The sequence below is a fragment of the Sinocyclocheilus grahami genome, unplaced genomic scaffold (assembly GCF_001515645.1).
Source record: "Sinocyclocheilus grahami isolate Dianchi unplaced genomic scaffold, SAMN03320097.WGS_v1.1 scaffold169.1, whole genome shotgun sequence".
Lineage (NCBI taxonomy): Eukaryota > Metazoa > Chordata > Actinopteri > Cypriniformes > Cyprinidae > Sinocyclocheilus > Sinocyclocheilus grahami.
In genome coordinates, this window is record NW_015505348.1 from 598,659 (window position 1) to 616,355 (window position 17,697).

Consider the following 17,697-nt stretch of genomic DNA (forward strand, 5'->3'; position numbering starts at 1 on the left):
TTTTTTCCATTTTAGGATGGGTGGCAACAGCTAGTTCACCGAATGTGTTTTTGCATTTAAAAACGTGAGTTTCAGGACAGTGGAACAGAAAAAAAAAACAGGTTTTAAACTGTTTTAAAAGTTCAACTTATTTGAACTAGAGGGGCTTGTTTTTTTATTTCCATCTAGCATGTTTGCATAGAAAAAAAAATGAAAAAGCAGTGCATTAGAAAGTAAAAATGCAATACCGCCACCTACTGTGTTGGAGTGTCAATGCTGGATTATTTGCAACGCTATATTAAGTGTGTAGTATTAACATGATAGTGATATTTAATTTTTTTAATATAGTTATCATCAAAACAGGTATATTGTGAAACCTGTGATCTCATCAAAATTATCTGAGCTTTGTAATGTGCATTCATTTTATAGCTCTATACTCTCACAACATGTCAACAATTGCCTCACAGAGTTACAGGAAACATCTGAGCAGACACTAAGTCGGCCTACAAAAAATTAGAACCGTTTCATGAGCTATAAAAGAGCAACTCTGAGCAATAAAATGTTCCTCCGAGTTGTTTTGACCAACATATCATCATGGATACATTAGGTGAATGTCTGTAAACAGAAACTCATGGCACTGAAATCAAGCTTGTGTAGCTAGACAAGAATGTTTTGGCCCTTTACGAATGTTTTGGAAAGTTAAGTGAAACACGCAAGTGAAAGATGTTTTAAAATTGTTTTGAAAATTATTTTGAATTATTTTCGAAATTGTGTACTATAGCTTTAAATGCGAGTTAAAAGTGAAACTACTAAGTAATTTAAAGATGATTTTTCAAAAACTTTTAAAAAATGTATTTAATTTAATTTTCTTTTGTTTTTATTTATTTATATTTTGTACAATTAGCTTTGATGCCACTAATAGAGCAGAAATTGTGTAAGCCTGCTGTTGCTTTACCGTAGCGTTAAACGTATTAAACGGAGTAAATTAAAGATATTTCAGAACGTTTTTTTCCCACTCCATTTGAGCAACCTGCCAGCGACGTGCATGCTTCTTTTTTATGTTTGTTGAAAATTGTTTTGAAAATGATTTTTGCAATTACCTTTGGTGCCGTTACTGGAGCTGAAATTGTGTACCGTAGCTTTAAATGTGAGTTAAACCTGAAAGTAAATGAATGTATTGCAGCCCTACTGCTGTTTGCTTTATAATTTGATTTGTTTGGTTTGGAAATATCAGTTAGTTTTCCATCACAGGGCAGCAACAAGTTTCAAAATCTAGTGTTTTCTCTCTCTTATTTTCACTCACACGGCAGCACTCAAACGTTTAGCTTACTAAGGAGTAATCGTTTTCAAATGTGTCTTATCCTTTCTGCCTTCCTGGTTTTCCCCTTCTCCTCCTTCTCTTAATCTCCTTCTTGTGTTTTTATTTCTCTGCCCTCATCTTTTCGTCATCTTACTGTCTCCCGCTGCGTCTTTATACAGTCTCTCTCACTCTGTCAGTTCTTCTGCTCTTCATCTTCGCTATCGGCCTTTATCTTCCCCTCTTCTTTCTTCTTTTTTACTGCTGCGTTTCAATCACCGCTCTCTCTCTCTCTCTCTCTCTCTCTCTCACTCACTCACTCACTCTCCTCGTTCGTCTTTGCTGCTGATCTCTCCTTATGTTCTCTCTCTCTGGCACGAGGGCAATCTGTGACAGTAATGTTCGGAGGCGAGCAGAGTATCAGACAGATGAGTTGGGGCGGGGGTGTTACTGCAAAAGCAGCGCATTAGCCCCCTTGTTTGTTCCATCTTTCCATCCTCAGCTGCCCCAGGGTCTGGATTACATACAGCGGTCACACAGTGACCATGTAGATGGGCGCTTATTAAAGGCTAGATCATGATGGCACATCAGGACACACAAACACACACATACTGCAATCCACAATCAGGATTTAAGATTTCAAAGTTAATGACATTGAGGCGGATTCGAACCTCTGTCTTCCAAATCAGCGGCATAGTTTAGCATATAGTTGAAAGTTGCATGTATAGTTTAGCACATAATTGAGCTTATAGGACCATTTTTAAAATATTTTTTGTTTAATTGGATAGCTGATAGTGACAAGAAATGTATTCCATTCGTCCATACAATATCTGTCTATTTATCTGTCCATCCATCCATCCATACAAAATCTATCTATCTATCTATCTATCTATGAGCCATATCTTTGTTGTTTATACTATTAATATCATCAATTAATATTTATATTATTCAATTGAATATTTGAATATTATTATTATTAATTAAAATGGACTTTACATTAATATTAATTAAAATACATAAAATATTTATAAATCAAAACATCAAAACAAACAAATACATTTTTTGATTCAATGGATTTTGGCTGGGATTAATTTTTTAGCAACAGCCTTGTTGTTTATATTATTTATATTATTAATCAATATGCATTTATATTATTAATAAATATGGTTAAATATTAGTAGTAGTATTCATTAAATTAAAATTAATTAGAAATAAATATATAAAATATATACGAATGAAAGAATTAATAAATAAATAAATAAATAAATGCATTTATTTTCGCTTTATTGATCATTTTTAAGGAGCGATGAAATGGGATCAGGGTGTGTTGCAAGCCATATTCGAACCTGAATCTCTCATATGGACACTATATATTAGGTTTGACATTTTTTGTTTGTTTAAATGTCTTTGTAAGATTCTTGTTTCATTGAACGATTTTATGTAAAGACGATAATGAATAATTGTGATGACTGAATTACGAGTTACCTGGCAAGTTTCCTGACAGACGGGAGAAAATTGTAAGTGCGTTATCAGCCACACAAAACCAGAGCTGTGATTAATAGACTGCCAATTCATATCAGTGCAATTATAGATGAAGCACATTGCAGAATGCCATTTTATCAAATTGAATTTCAAACTGAATAAAACCTTAAATAATTAGTTAATAAGTATGAGGAACATAATAAATTTCTGAAAAGAAACACTATCGAAACTGTAATGCAAACAAAAATTACAGCAACACAATAATAATATCTCCCATTTGCTCTCATATCTGGTATTCTCAGAGTTTAGAAAAAAACTCAACTAGCGCTGTCACAATACTAGATTTTCACTACATGATTACTGTGGCCAAAGTAATTTTTTTCCATTTTAGGATGGGTGGCAACAGCTAGTTCACCGAATGTGTTTTTGCATTTAAAAACGTGAGTTTCAGGACAGTGGAACAGAAAAAAAAAACAGGTTTTAAACTGTTTTAAAAGTTCAACTTATTTGAACTAGAGGGGCTTGTTTTTTTATTTCCATCTAGCATGTTTGCATAGAAAAAAAAATGAAAAAGCAGTGCATTAGAAAGTAAAAATGCAATACCGCCACCTACTGTGTTGGAGTGTCAATGCTGGATTATTTGCAACGCTATATTAAGTGTGTAGTATTAACATGATAGTGATATTAAATTTTTTTAATATAGTTATCATCAAAACAGGTATATTGTGAAACCTGTGATCTCATCAAAATTATCTGAGCTTTGTAATGTGCATTCATTTTATAGCTCTATACTCTCACAACATGTCAACAATTGCCTCACAGAGTTACAGGAAACATCTGAGCAGACACTAAGTCGGCCTACAAAAAATTAGAACCGTTTCATGAGCTATAAAAGAGCAACTCTGAGCAATAAAATGTTCCTCCGAGTTGTTTTGACCAACATATCATCATGGATACATTAGGTGAATGTCTGTAAACAGAAACTCATGGCACTGAAATCAAGCTTGTGTAGCTAGACAAGAATGTTTTGGCCCTTTACGAATGTTTTGGAAAGTTAAGTGAAACACGCAAGTGAAAGATGTTTTAAAATTGTTTTGAAAATTATTTTGAATTATTTTCGAAATTGTGTACTATAGCTTTAAATGCGAGTTAAAAGTGAAACTACTAAGTAATTTAAAGATGATTTTTCAAAAACTTTTAAAAAATGTATTTAATTTAATTTTCTTTTGTTTTTATTTATTTATATTTTGTACAATTAGCTTTGATGCCACTAATAGAGCAGAAATTGTGTAAGCCTGCTGTTGCTTTACCGTAGCGTTAAACGTATTAAACGGAGTAAATTAAAGATATTTCAGAACGTTTTTTTCCCACTCCATTTGAGCAACCTGCCAGCGACGTGCATGCTTCTTTTTTATGTTTGTTGAAAATTGTTTTGAAAATGATTTTTGCAATTACCTTTGGTGCCGTTACTGGAGCTGAAATTGTGTACCGTAGCTTTAAATGTGAGTTAAACCTGAAAGTAAATGAATGTATTGCAGCCCTACTGCTGTTTGCTTTATAATTTGATTTGTTTGGTTTGGAAATATCAGTTAGTTTTCCATCACAGGGCAGCAACAAGTTTCAAAATCTAGTGTTTTCTCTCTCTTATTTTCACTCACACGGCAGCACTCAAACGTTTAGCTTACTAAGGAGTAATCGTTTTCAAATGTGTCTTATCCTTTCTGCCTTCCTGGTTTTCCCCTTCTCCTCCTTCTCTTAATCTCCTTCTTGTGTTTTTATTTCTCTGCCCTCATCTTTTCGTCATCTTACTGTCTCCCGCTGCGTCTTTATACAGTCTCTCTCACTCTGTCAGTTCTTCTGCTCTTCATCTTCGCTATCGGCCTTTATCTTCCCCTCTTCTTTCTTCTTTTTTACTGCTGCGTTTCAATCACCGCTCTCTCTCACTCACTCACTCTCATCGTTCGTCTTTGCCGCTGATCTCTCCTTATGTTCTCTCTCTCTGGCACGAGGGCAATCTGTGACAGTAATGTTCGGAGGCGAGCAGAGTATCAGACAGATGAGTTGGGGCGGGGGTGTTACTGCAAAAGCAGCGCATTAGCCCCCTTGTTTGTTCCATCTTTCCATCCTCAGCTGCCCCGGGGTCTGGATTACATACAGCGGTCACACAGTGACCATGTAGATGGGCGCTTATTAAAGGCTAGATCATGATGGCACATCAGGACACACAAACACACACATACTGCAATCCACAATCAGGATTTAAGATTTCAAAGTTAATGACATTGAGGCGGATTCGAACCTCTGTCTTCCAAATCAGCGGCATAGTTTAGCATATAGTTGAAAGTTGCATGTATAGTTTAGCACATAATTGAGCTTATTGGACCATTTTTAAAATATTTTTTGTTTAATTGGATAGCTGATAGTGACAAGAAATGTATTCCATTCGTCCATACAATATCTGTCTATTTATCTGTCCATCCATCCATCCATACAAAATCTATCTATCACAGTGACCATGTAGATGGGCGCTTATTAAAGGCTAGATCATGATGGCACATCAGGACACACAAACACACACATACTGCAATCCACAATCAGGATTTAAGATTTCAAAGTTAATGACATTGAGGCGGATTCGAACCTCTGTCTTCCAAATCAGCGGCATAGTTTAGCATATAGTTGAAAGTTGCATGTATAGTTTAGCACATAATTGAGCTTATAGGACCATTTTTAAAATATTTTTTGTTTAATTGGATAGCTGATAGTGACAAGAAATGTATTCCATTCGTCCATACAATATCTGTCTATTTATCTGTCCATCCATCCATCCATACAAAATCTATCTATCTATCTATCTATGAGCCATATCTTTGTTGTTTATACTATTAATATCATCAATTAATATTTATATTATTCATAAATATAATTGAATATTATTATTATTAATTAAAATGGACTTTACATTAATATTAATTAAAATACATAAAATATTTATAAATAATTAAATCAAAACAAACAAATACATTTTTTGATTCAATGGATTTTGGCTGGGATTAATTTTTTAGCAACAGCCTTGTTGTTTATATTATTTATATTATTAATCAATATGCATTTATATTATTAATAAATATGGTTAAATATTAGTAGTAGTATTCATTAAATTAAAATTAATTAGAAATAAATATATAAAATATATACGAATGAAAGAATGAATAAATAAATAAATAAATGCATTTATTTTCGCTTTATTGATCATTTTTAAGGAGCGATGAAATGGGATCAGGGTGTGTTGCAAGCCATATTCGAACCTGAATCTCTCATATGGACACTATATATTAGGTTTGACATATTTTGTTTGTTTAAATGTCTTTGTAAGATTCTTGTTTCATTGAACGATTTTATGTAAAGACGATGATGAATAATTGTGATGATGATGAATGATGAGATTTTGACATGTCGAAGGCCAGATTTGAATCTGCTTCTTCTGAATCTGTATCATGTCTCGACATATTAATTAATACAAGGCCACAACCTCAACGTGTTTTTAAAATAACCATGGGGGTGTTTTGCTTTATTGGATAGATAGTGGAGGAAGAGATGACAAGACCTTCAGCATTGCTCAAAATATCAGGAGTGTGTGTGCCAACCACTGAGCCACGGCACCGAAAAAAGCTTTTAACACTTGAATATCATCCAATTCACTGTCTCTGTTGTTTTTGTTAGCTAGGAGGCTAACACACCATCGCAAATGAGCTCTGAAAACTATTTCATGCCCATCAACAAATAAATCATTCACAAAAGAGAGACGAGAAGAACACGCAGTCCTGTCTAGTCGTCAAAGAGCATAGACAGAGAAATGTGGTAAACTATAAATGCATGAAAATAAAGGGGAAGGCTGCTGAAACAAGTCTTAGCGTACATGGTAGGTCTAGCAGGCTAAATATAGTCTTCTGGTTTATCTGCTTTCTGTAAGCACTGAATCCTTGTTCCCTCTTATTATTTACATGTCTGTGCTTGTGATCTTTGTTTCTCTGTTTCTACCTCTTTTCTCTCATCATTCCATCCTCCTCTTGCATATCGCCTTCCTTCTCCCTCTCACTTTTTCATCTCCCTCAACCCCTATCGTAATCCCGCTGATGTATCCTCAGGTTAACCAAACAGCCTGTAACATGAAATCAAACGCAATCTCTCCTTTTAAACACAGACGGGCTTTTATGCAGTATTTACTGGAGCGTATGGCAGATCTGACAATATGAGGGTTGAAAAGCTCACCATGATATAGTGGCGCTGCATCTCTGTCTTCTCGCTGGCCAGCTTCTCACACTCTATTTTGAGACTGTGAAAACACGGCAGAAAAATATGAATGAAAAACACAGTAGAAAAAATATGACTTGTACAAAAGATGCGAATGACTTGTCAGTGTATCAGAAACCGAGTCTGAAAAGTCTGATTCCCTTAAAGTAATAAAAATTGAATAAATTAAATGTAATGAATCAGAATAAATGAATTCACTTAAAGAAATCAAAACAATCTGATTTACTTAAAAGAATCAAAATGATCAAACTCGCTTAGAGGAATCAGAATAACCAGTTAATTTGAATTAATCATAACAAACCTATACACTTCAGTAAATAAGAATAAATCAATTAAATTAAATAAATCAGAACAAACTAGTTTACTTACAATAATCAAAACAAACTGATTGACTTAAATGAATCAGAATAATCTAGTTCACTTAAAACAAACCAATAATTCAAATTAATAAGAATTAATCAATTCATTTAAATGAATCAGAGCAAACCAATTCACTTACAGGAATCAATCCAAACTGATTCACTTGAAAGAATCAAAATGGTCCAATTCACAGGGGTCATATGATGTTGCTAAAAAGAACATTATTTTGTGTATTTGGTGTAATGAAATGTGTTTATGCGGTTTAAGGTTAAAAACACATTATTTTCCACATACTGTACATTATTGTTGCTCCTCTATGCCCCGCCTTTCTGAAACGCGTCGATTTTTACAAAGCTCATCGGTCTGAAAAAGTGAGGTGTGCTGATGGGCCAGCTATCCAGTGAGTTGTGATTGGCCAAATACCTCAAGCGTGTGACGGAAATGTTACGCCCCTACCATACTGTGATGCCGTTTCCCGGAGCGACGATTCAAAAACATGAAAACCCATTACAAACGAGGCATTTGTTGCTTCCAGTGGGGACATAATTACGGATTATAATGACTTATACTGTCTTTTTACGTGTTGCGTTGCATCGTGCCGCGTAAACATAAAACCATGTCTGCATTTGTGATCGGAGAAACAACAAGCGCTACTCTACACTGCTCAAAACTCGCGTTTGAACCATCAGTGGCAAATCCTTTAAATATGAAAATGTACTTACAGGCTGTGAGTCAGAACAGCCGGCATTGTAGTCTACTCTACCAGGATAAGGAAACAGTCTTCCATAAAATGCACTGCATACATCTGAATATTTGGGTTGGACTGTTCTGGAACAGTGTTGTAAATACAACTTAACCACTGATTTCTAGTTGTGTCCTCTTTTGGAAGACCAAACAAAGTAGTTTCCCTTTCACAACGAAACACACAGTGTCTTCACAACATGGCGGCGGCAACAATACTACAGCCAGAATAAAAGTTACGCCTTCTTTCTTTGCGTGAACATTTGGGCGGCGTTATGCAAATCTTCCCACATCGTGACGTAGACATGTGGGGGTGTGTTTAAACGAGGAGTTTTAGGAGGGCATTGGCGAGTCTTAACTTTTATAAAGAATATCTCTTTGGGTTTGAGACTTTAGTCTTTGCAACTTTAGGGATCTTATCTATTCACTCCAAAGAGAAAGGAAAACTTGAAATCGCATCACATGACCCCTTTAAAGGAATTAGTGCAAACCAATTCACTTAAATGAACAAGAATGAATTGATTCACTTAAATGAATCAGAACAAACCATTCAAATGAAGGAATCGGAACAAACTGATTCACTTAATGGAATCAGCACAAATTGATTCAGTTAAAGGAACCAACACAAACTCAATCACTTAAATGAATTAAACTTCTCCAATGCAATTTACAGTGTAACATGACAGTTCAGCAGAGCTTATTTGATTGTTGTTTCAGTTCGCTCAGCTGTAAAGTTACACATGCAAACAACATTATATTAAATTTGCCACTTGTTGGGAGAAATATCTTGTTATTGTAAAAGCAACACTGAAAATATGGTTAAGCTAGCAGCATCACCACTTTTAGTCATTTCTCACTAATTCTGAATGCAGATTTCCATGGATAACATGAAAATGTTGACAGTGGCATTAATTCAATACACATCCAGCCGGTTATTAGCCTGTTGGAAGAGATTCATAAATAATCAAATGTGTTTCACATACTGGGAGTAAATCAGCTCATATGATCTGACCTGTGGTACTGAGCCTGAAGGAACTGGAACTCCTCTTTAATGCGGTCCAGAGTCTCCAGCACCGTGAACTTGAATGACTGTCCAGGCTGCAGAGGCACCTGAGGAGAGAGAGAGAGAGAGAGAGAAAGAGATGGCTTATTAATCAGTAAACAGCCATCGGTCTGTGCTGGAAGATTGGACTGCTTAAATTAATTTACCAAAAGTGACTCATTGAAATAAAATTGAAAAAGTGCTCCCACTGCATTATCTTTGCCCTTGGCCTCACTACAAACACTACATGCATTTTTGGTGAGGGAGGAGAGAAAATTTAATAACAGCAGCACTTCTACAGGGTCGTGGTAACCCTCGTTTTGCAAAACGCTCTCACAAGATTTAACCCTAACTCTAGGTAGACACAAATGCGATTCCCAATCTCAGGAATTAAATAAGCAGCTATGAGCATTTCATGGAAACTGTACCAGAAATTCAAAATTATATTGTAGTCACTCCAAAACTTCTATACATTCCCAGCACAATGAGTTCTACTTTATTAATAATTACAGAAAACACATTTCCTTGGCAAACCACAAACTATAATAAAAATGAATAATAAGATGATATTATAAGAAGATAACAATGAATTATTAGAATATATATATAAAAATGAATTATAAGAAACTAGTTCATCATGAATCATACAGCTCAACTGTAGTCTGATGGTTGAGCAATGAATCCTATGAGCCAGATCTTCATAGCGAATCAATGACATACTGTCTGACCAGTGTACTGTAGTCTAATTGCCTGAAAGAATGACTCTTATGTGCTAGTTTTTTTTTTGTGAATCAACCATACAGTGCAACCAGTATTTCTGTAATTTAGTGTAAACCAAATTTAGTGTAAACCAGAGAGAGAGAGAGTCACATCACAGTAGCTGTTGTTTCCATCACCCTGTTTTTATGTGCATTTTGAAGTATTGCATCAAAAACGAGTGATCTAAATGCTGAATTTAAAAAAAAAATCCCTTCGGTCGCAAATACGTTTTTACACTCGCTTTAGTGGTTTGCGAAAAAAGAGTTAATGCGAATAATGGAAATGCATTTGCAGAATAAATTCTGGCGTAGCGAACATTAAACTCAAGTGACTAATTGGCTGTTTCCGCTGATGGTGCCTTTCCGTATTTTTATTTTATTTTATTTAGTTACCAATACCACCGCTCGAACAACCTGATGGAAACACACCTAATTCTGAAAAAAAAAAAAAATTCTATTTTTGCAAACTTTGAAAAGATTTGCCTCACATTTGGATGGGAACCTAGCTAATGACAACATGTTAGATGTAGGACATCCAAATTTGCCTTAAATTACACACATTCATACTACATAGAACATAGTTTTTTAACAGTCACAAAGTTCGTTCTTATTCAAAAGTAGTATACCTACTTAGTAAACAATTTTGGAAACAGCTAAAGAGTTTAGTTTGATTCCTGAATGAATGAATGATTCTTCTGAGTGGTTATTTTTAGTGAATCAAAAATAGTAATGAATCAATCAAAGAGATTATTGAAACAAGAGTGTGGTTCTTTAATTTCTGCTGATGCATTTGACCATACCCACAAATTTCAAATGGGCTCATCTATGAGCCTGCGTGCTCTAATCTGATCCAACTGTATTCATATCTACCTCTCCTCCTCATTAAGACCCAAGTCCTTTCCTTTGCTATTTTTAAACACGTTGCCCATTATGTCAGCTGCTTCCTAAAATGGCCGCCTTTGTCCTGCGCTCCTCCGGGCTTCTAGTTTTCTCTCTGAAGCTCGGTGTCCAGCGACTGGCTGTAGATTGGCGGTTTCAGTAGGAGCTTAATTAGTCTAGACAAGCGAAATTCAATTAAATTTCAATTAGGCTAACGGTGGAGGTCAGACACTCTGTGAGCTTTCGAGTAATTAAGCAGCAGGCGCACAGCTGACTGGATGAGTTCAGTACACACATTGCCGTGTTTGTTTGTGGATAGAGGGGGGCAGTCACCATGTCCCTACTGACCCTCCTCATTCATTCAAAAACGTGTGTGTGTGTGTGTGTGTGTGTGTGTGTGTATACAGTAACTGTCCTGAAAGCAGCACACACCACACAAGGCCAGCACTCACAAGATCATAGTACATTTCCACAACAACACAAAAATATACAACTAGGAAACATCTCATAAAAATATTGTGTAGCCACAGAACAATTCCATGATTAAAGTCCATGTAAAGCAATATTCAATGCGTGTTCTTCTGAGTTTGTCACACCACAGAAAAATGTGTTATTAAACACCCAGCCAAATTTCAATGAAAAAAAAAAACACCAAGTAAATAAAATAAGGTATCAAAATCTTGAAAAAAAAAAAAAAGTATTTTCTGCTCTCAAATGCTGGCGGCGCTGAAACCACGCCCACTCGTGGGAAAGCTGCCGTCTCTCTCAGCTTTCAAATACTTCTACAACCTGAATGGATGCTCCTTCTAGCAGCTTAATTTAAACAAGGAGACCGAGCTGTTTTGAAAATTATGCAACCAGGTATTATGCATTTACGTGACAAAGGCATAGCTAGCTAGCAAACTGTAGGTAGGCTGTAGTCAGGGTTGCTAGGTTTTCACAACAACACCCGCCCAATTGCTACTCAAAACTAGCCCAATCGTGTTCCAAGGGGGGTTCCCCGGTAAAAATTGCATTCGGAAGTAGGGATGGGCAATACCACTTATTTTGTTTTCGATACAATACCGATATTTTTCAAGGCAGTATCGTCGATATCGATACGATACTTCTGAACTAAACTTTTAAATTATGAAATGGGTAATGATAACCACTTAACTTTGTTTAAAACGCATTTTAACATTCAATACGCCTTAATTGTAACTTATTAGGTTATATTTTTGTTTACACATGGTTCAAATATGTTTTTTGTTTACACATGATTCGAATCTACAAATACTACAGTTCAACTACGGTCACTTTATTAAAACCATGGTTCATTTTCATAAGGGACTGCCAGTGACAGGCTGTTGCACGCATAAAATGCAACCTTTTTTTGACAGTGTATGATATATATTAACATTACAGAATAGAACATGATCAATATTATCTTTCAACGTTCATCAAAATCTTGAAAAAAAAAAAAAAGTATTTTCTGCTCTCAAATGCTGGCGGCGCTGAAACCACGCCCACTCGTGGGAAAGCTGCCGTCTCTCTCAGCTTTCAAATACTTCTACAACCTGAATGGATGCTCCTTCTAGCAGCTTAATTTAAACAAGGAGACCGAGCTGTTTTGAAAATTATGCAACCAGGTATTATGCATTTACGTGACAAAGGCATAGCTAGCTAGCAAACTGTAGGTAGGCTGTAGTCAGGGTTGCTAGGTTTTCACAACAACACCCGCCCAATTGCTACTCAAAACTAGCCCAATCGTGTTCCAAGGGGGGTTCCCCGGTAAAAATTGCATTCGGAAGTAGGGATGGGCAATACCACTTATTTTGTTTTCGATACAATACCGATATTTTTCAAGGCAGTATCGTCGATATCGATACGATACTTCTGAACTAAACTTTTAAATTATGAAATGGGTAATGATAACCACTTAACTTTGTTTAAAACGCATTTTAACATTCAATACGCCTTAATTGTAACTTATTAGGTTATATTTTTGTTTACACATGGTTCAAATATGTTTTTTGTTTACACATGATTCGAATCTACAAATACTACAGTTCAACTACGGTCACTTTATTAAAACCATGGTTCATTTTCATAAGGGACTGCCAGTGACAGGCTGTTGCACGCATAAAATGCAACCTTTTTTTGACAGTGTATGATATATATTAACATTACAGAATAGAACATGATCAATATTATCTTTCAACGTTCAATCTCAATAAATGTAATTGCACAAACTATGTAGGCTAATTTCAATTTGTTTATTGTGAAATAACTCAAACATACATGTTTTTTTTCTTCTGTCCTCTGATAAGCATTGTTCAGGGCTGCCGTTCCCAAAAGCTTTAATGCTTTCTTATGATACTTTTGGGAAATGCAGCTGCAGATGCAAATGCAGTTTGAATGCACTGTCAGAAGTGAGTGAACGCTCTCTTTGATGAATTGGTTCTGTTTTGCAACATTTGCGTGTGTTCAGATGAGCAGGAAAATAGTTCTATCCTACATAATTATTTACTAACATAGGTTATTCGTCCAAATCAATGCATTTGTTAAATAAACAAAATCACTGGTAAATAAAACACACCTTAGTATCGATATTTAATGTTTGAGTATCGATACATTCGATACTCGCATCAGTATCGATATATCGATACTTCGGATTGATACGCCCATCCCTATTCGGTAGGGTTCCTCCAGTTAAATTCACATTCTGAATATCACGTTATTGGAGGCGCTTCAACCCGCCGCCATCAAAAACAACCCGCGGCAACAGTGTTAAAGTAGTCCAGTTCCGCGGGAAAACCGCAGATGTGGCAATACTGGCTGTTGTAACTAATGGTAATTCGCGATTGAACAGGCAAATCACTGATGTTAATGCCCTCTAGTCATTAGGTGTGTTCGACATAAAGCAGCGCTGCGCAGAACAATCGTTGTATCAAAAGCATAAGGAGCCATCTGCTCTAAAGCTCTCACTGTACTTTGATGTCACACATATTGATTGGTCTGCGCAGCGCTGTTTCAAATCGAACACACATCTTATGGCGCTTTTTTACTGCATGGTATGGCACGGTACGGCTTGGTACGGTTCACTTTTGGGGGGTTTTCCACTGGGTACAGTACCTGGTACCTGGTACTTTTTTTAGTACTACCTCGGTTGAGGTTCCAAGTGAACCGTACCGTTACCAAAACATGACGTGTAAACACTGCTGATCACGGATTGGCCGGAGAGAATCGTCACTACCTGCGTCACTGAACTTGCGACACAAACGCAACAGAACCGCTAGATTTAAATCAGCACAGCCAGCGATGGATCGAACGCAACTGTTTTGAACAAGCGCACCATTTTTAATAACCAAAAAGTGGCTGTTTCGTTGTCTGTTGAGGAAGTACAGACGTTCCTCTCGTTGACAGCAGAGGAGCGGATCCAGTGAGAGCTTGATGGGGCGACGCGGAATGAAAACGCTTTTCAGGAGTCGCGCCGGAGAGGCGGCGCAACTATAAAGACATGTGAATAATCCCGCCCACTCTAAAGCGGTACTGAACTGCAGTGGAAACGCAAACCGAGCCGTGCCGTACCGTACTGAGCCGTGCCGAGCCGAATCGTACCACGCAGTGGAAAAGCACCATTATAGTGTTAGGAGAGGGGCCATGCTCGGTAGCTCTATTGCATCGAGACACGATTTTAGCCCCGCCCAAAAAAAATACTGAACACAATAATGGTGAAAAAAAAACTGTTAAACAGTCTAACTCCACAATTAAGTACTACATAGTTCACAGTCTTTGTAATATGTTTCAGCAATGCATTTCTAACAATTACGTGTTTAGAAACAATTCTCTGAATTGACTTAACACAAACTTTAACATTAGATTTTTACATTTTCTAAGGAAATGTGCAGTTTTCAGTGCAAATCCTGCTACCATGAAGCCAGAGTGTTGTGGATGGCTGCCAGGGCATTGCTATGTGCAGAGCCGATCCTCCCTATACGCAAAATACGCAAGCTGCGAAGGCCCCCGAAACACCAGGGGGCCCCCTTGCTCTCAAAGATGATTTAATTTGTTTTATCAGTGGTTATGAAAACATGATCATTTCTTTTAATGTGGTGCGCTGTCGCCCTTTCTACGTAAAAATCAGTCAAATTATGTAATGTGAATGTTGTACAATCTTGCTCGAGACTAAAAAAAAACGTGTGGCAAGCATACCGAGCCGCAGAAAAGACACCATTTCTCAAGTGCTTTCTGCTAGCGTGATTCGAGACGGAGTGAAACACGGACAAATGCGTTTCATTCATTCGTTCATAACCCGCCGACACAGTTTTGCGTAGGGCCCCCAGAAGTCTAGAATCGGCACTGGCTATGTGGTTGCCAGGGTGTTGCTGTACAGTTGCTAAAATCTTGGTATGCGGTTACTAGAATGTTTTGGCTGGTTACCAGGGTATTGCTATGCACTTGCTCAAATGTTGTGAGCAGTTGCCAGGGCCTTGCTATGCAGTTGCTAGAATGTTGTTATAAGGTTGATAGGGTGTTCTGAGTGGTTACCAGGGTTTAAATTGCTATTGCTATGCAGTTGCTCAGATGTTGTGAGGGTTGCCAGAAATTTGCTGTGCCATTGCTGGGATTTTGTGGGAGGTTGCCAGGGTAATGCTATGCAATTACTAGGTTGCTGTGAGAGGTAGGTCACTAGATTTCCAAGGTTTTGCTACACAATTTCTAGGTTGTTGTAAGTGGTTTCCAGGACACTTGCTGCTATGCAGTCACTTGGATACTTGTTATGTGGCTGATAGGGTGTTCTAGGTGGGTAACAGGGGGTTGACTACTGTTTCTAGGGTGTTGCTGTGCAGTTTAGAAGCTTCAACAAGCTGCAAAATTTGAGGTATCATTCATGTCTGCAGCACAAATGGTGCAGGATGGGTTTTGAACAATATCCTGGTTTCCATTTCAGATTTGCGCAAAACCAGTTCCATTAATCAATGTTATGTGATTAAAACAATTTTAACGCAATAAATTATGGTGACGCTGGTAGGTTTACGTATATTGCAGCCACTGCACTAGCCATTACTTTTAATGAAAGGAGACGTAGGCGTGTTTTTTTTTTTAGCGATGCAGTGCGGAGAGCCACTTCTGGGACGTGCCACATAAGTGTATAACACAAGCATTGACTAGAGTGGCTGCGATCAGCTCCGGTGGTCATGTCGGAGCTGTAATGCTCCGCAGCCGTTTACAGTGTAAATAAGGGGTTATCCGAGCATTAGTGGCAAGGAAAGCCCCTTACACTTGAGAGCGGCCCCCTACAAAGTGTTTCTTGGAGGTTTCTTGGGGGAAGTCGTGGCCTAATGGTTAGAGAGTTGGACTCATAACCCAAAGGTTGTGGGTTCGAGTCTCGTACCGGCAGGGATTGTAGGTGGGGGGAGGGAATGTACAGTCATACCATGACTGAGGTGCCCTTGAGCAAGGCACCGAACCCCAACTGCTCCGCGTTTCATTCATTCGTTCATAACCCGCCGACACAGTTTTGCGTAGGGCCCCCAGAAGTCTAGAATCGGCACTGGCTATGTGGTTGCCAGGGTGTTGCTGTACAGTTGCTAAAATCTTGGTATGCGGTTACTAGAATGTTTTGGCTGGTTACCAGGGTATTGCTATGCACTTGCTCAAATGTTGTGAGCAGTTGCCAGGGCCTTGCTATGCAGTTGCTAGAATGTTGTTATAAGGTTGATAGGGTGTTCTGAGTGGTTACCAGGGTTTAAATTGCTATTGCTATGCAGTTGCTCAGATGTTGTGAGGGTTGCCAGAAATTTGCTGTGCCATTGCTGGGATTTTGTGGGAGGTTGCCAGGGTAATGCTATGCAATTACTAGGTTGCTGTGAGAGGTAGGTCACTAGATTTCCAAGGTTTTGCTACACAATTTCTAGGTTGTTGTAAGTGGTTTCCAGGACACTTGCTGCTATGCAGTCACTTGGATACTTGTTATGTGGCTGATAGGGTGTTCTAGGTGGGTAACAGGGGGTTGACTACTGTTTCTAGGGTGTTGCTGTGCAGTTTAGAAGCTTCAACAAGCTGCAAAATTTGAGGTATCATTCATGTCTGCAGCACAAATGGTGCAGGATGGGTTTTGAACAATATCCTGGTTTCCATTTCAGATTTGCGCAAAACCAGTTCCATTAATCAATGTTATGTGATTAAAACAATTTTAACGCAATAAATTATGGTGACGCTGGTAGGTTTACGTATATTGCAGCCACTGCACTAGCCATTACTTTTAATGAAAGGAGACGTAGGCGTGTTTTTTTTTTTAGCGATGCAGTGCGGAGAGCCACTTCTGGGACGTGCCACATAAGTGTATAACACAAGCATTGACTAGAGTGGCTGCGATCAGCTCCGGTGGTCATGTCGGAGCTGTAATGCTCCGCAGCCGTTTACAGTGTAAATAAGGGGTTATCCGAGCATTAGTGGCAAGGAAAGCCCCTTACACTTGAGAGCGGCCCCCTACAAAGTGTTTCTTGGAGGTTTCTTGGGGGAAGTCGTGGCCTAATGGTTAGAGAGTTGGACTCATAACCCAAAGGTTGTGGGTTCGAGTCTCGTACCGGCAGGGATTGTAGATGGGTGGGAGTGAATGTACAGCGCTTTCTCCCACCTTCAATACCACGACTGAGGGGCCCTTGAGCAAGGCACCGAACCCCCAACTGCTCCCCGGGCGCCGCAGCATAAATGGCTGCCCACTACTCCGGGTGTGTGTTCACGGTTTGTGTGTGTTCACTGCTGTGTGTGTGCACTTTGGATGGGTAAATGCAGAGCACTAATTCCGAGTATGGGTCACCATACTTGGCCACATGTCACGTCACTTTTTTTTTTTTCAC

The 17,697-nt window shown here is 38.0% G+C and overlaps 1 protein-coding gene across 1 annotated transcript in view; it reads right to left on the bottom strand.

Annotated features, from left to right (window-relative positions):
• The window catches only part of tle2b (TLE family member 2, transcriptional corepressor b), a 66,396-nt gene that overhangs the window by 38,920 nt on the left and 9,779 nt on the right, over positions 1 to 17,697 (bottom strand). The window contains 2 exon segments of the mRNA XM_071582403.1: positions 7,031 to 7,094; positions 9,186 to 9,283. Of these exon segments, the coding sequence (XP_071438504.1) occupies positions 7,031 to 7,094; positions 9,186 to 9,283 (162 nt within the window).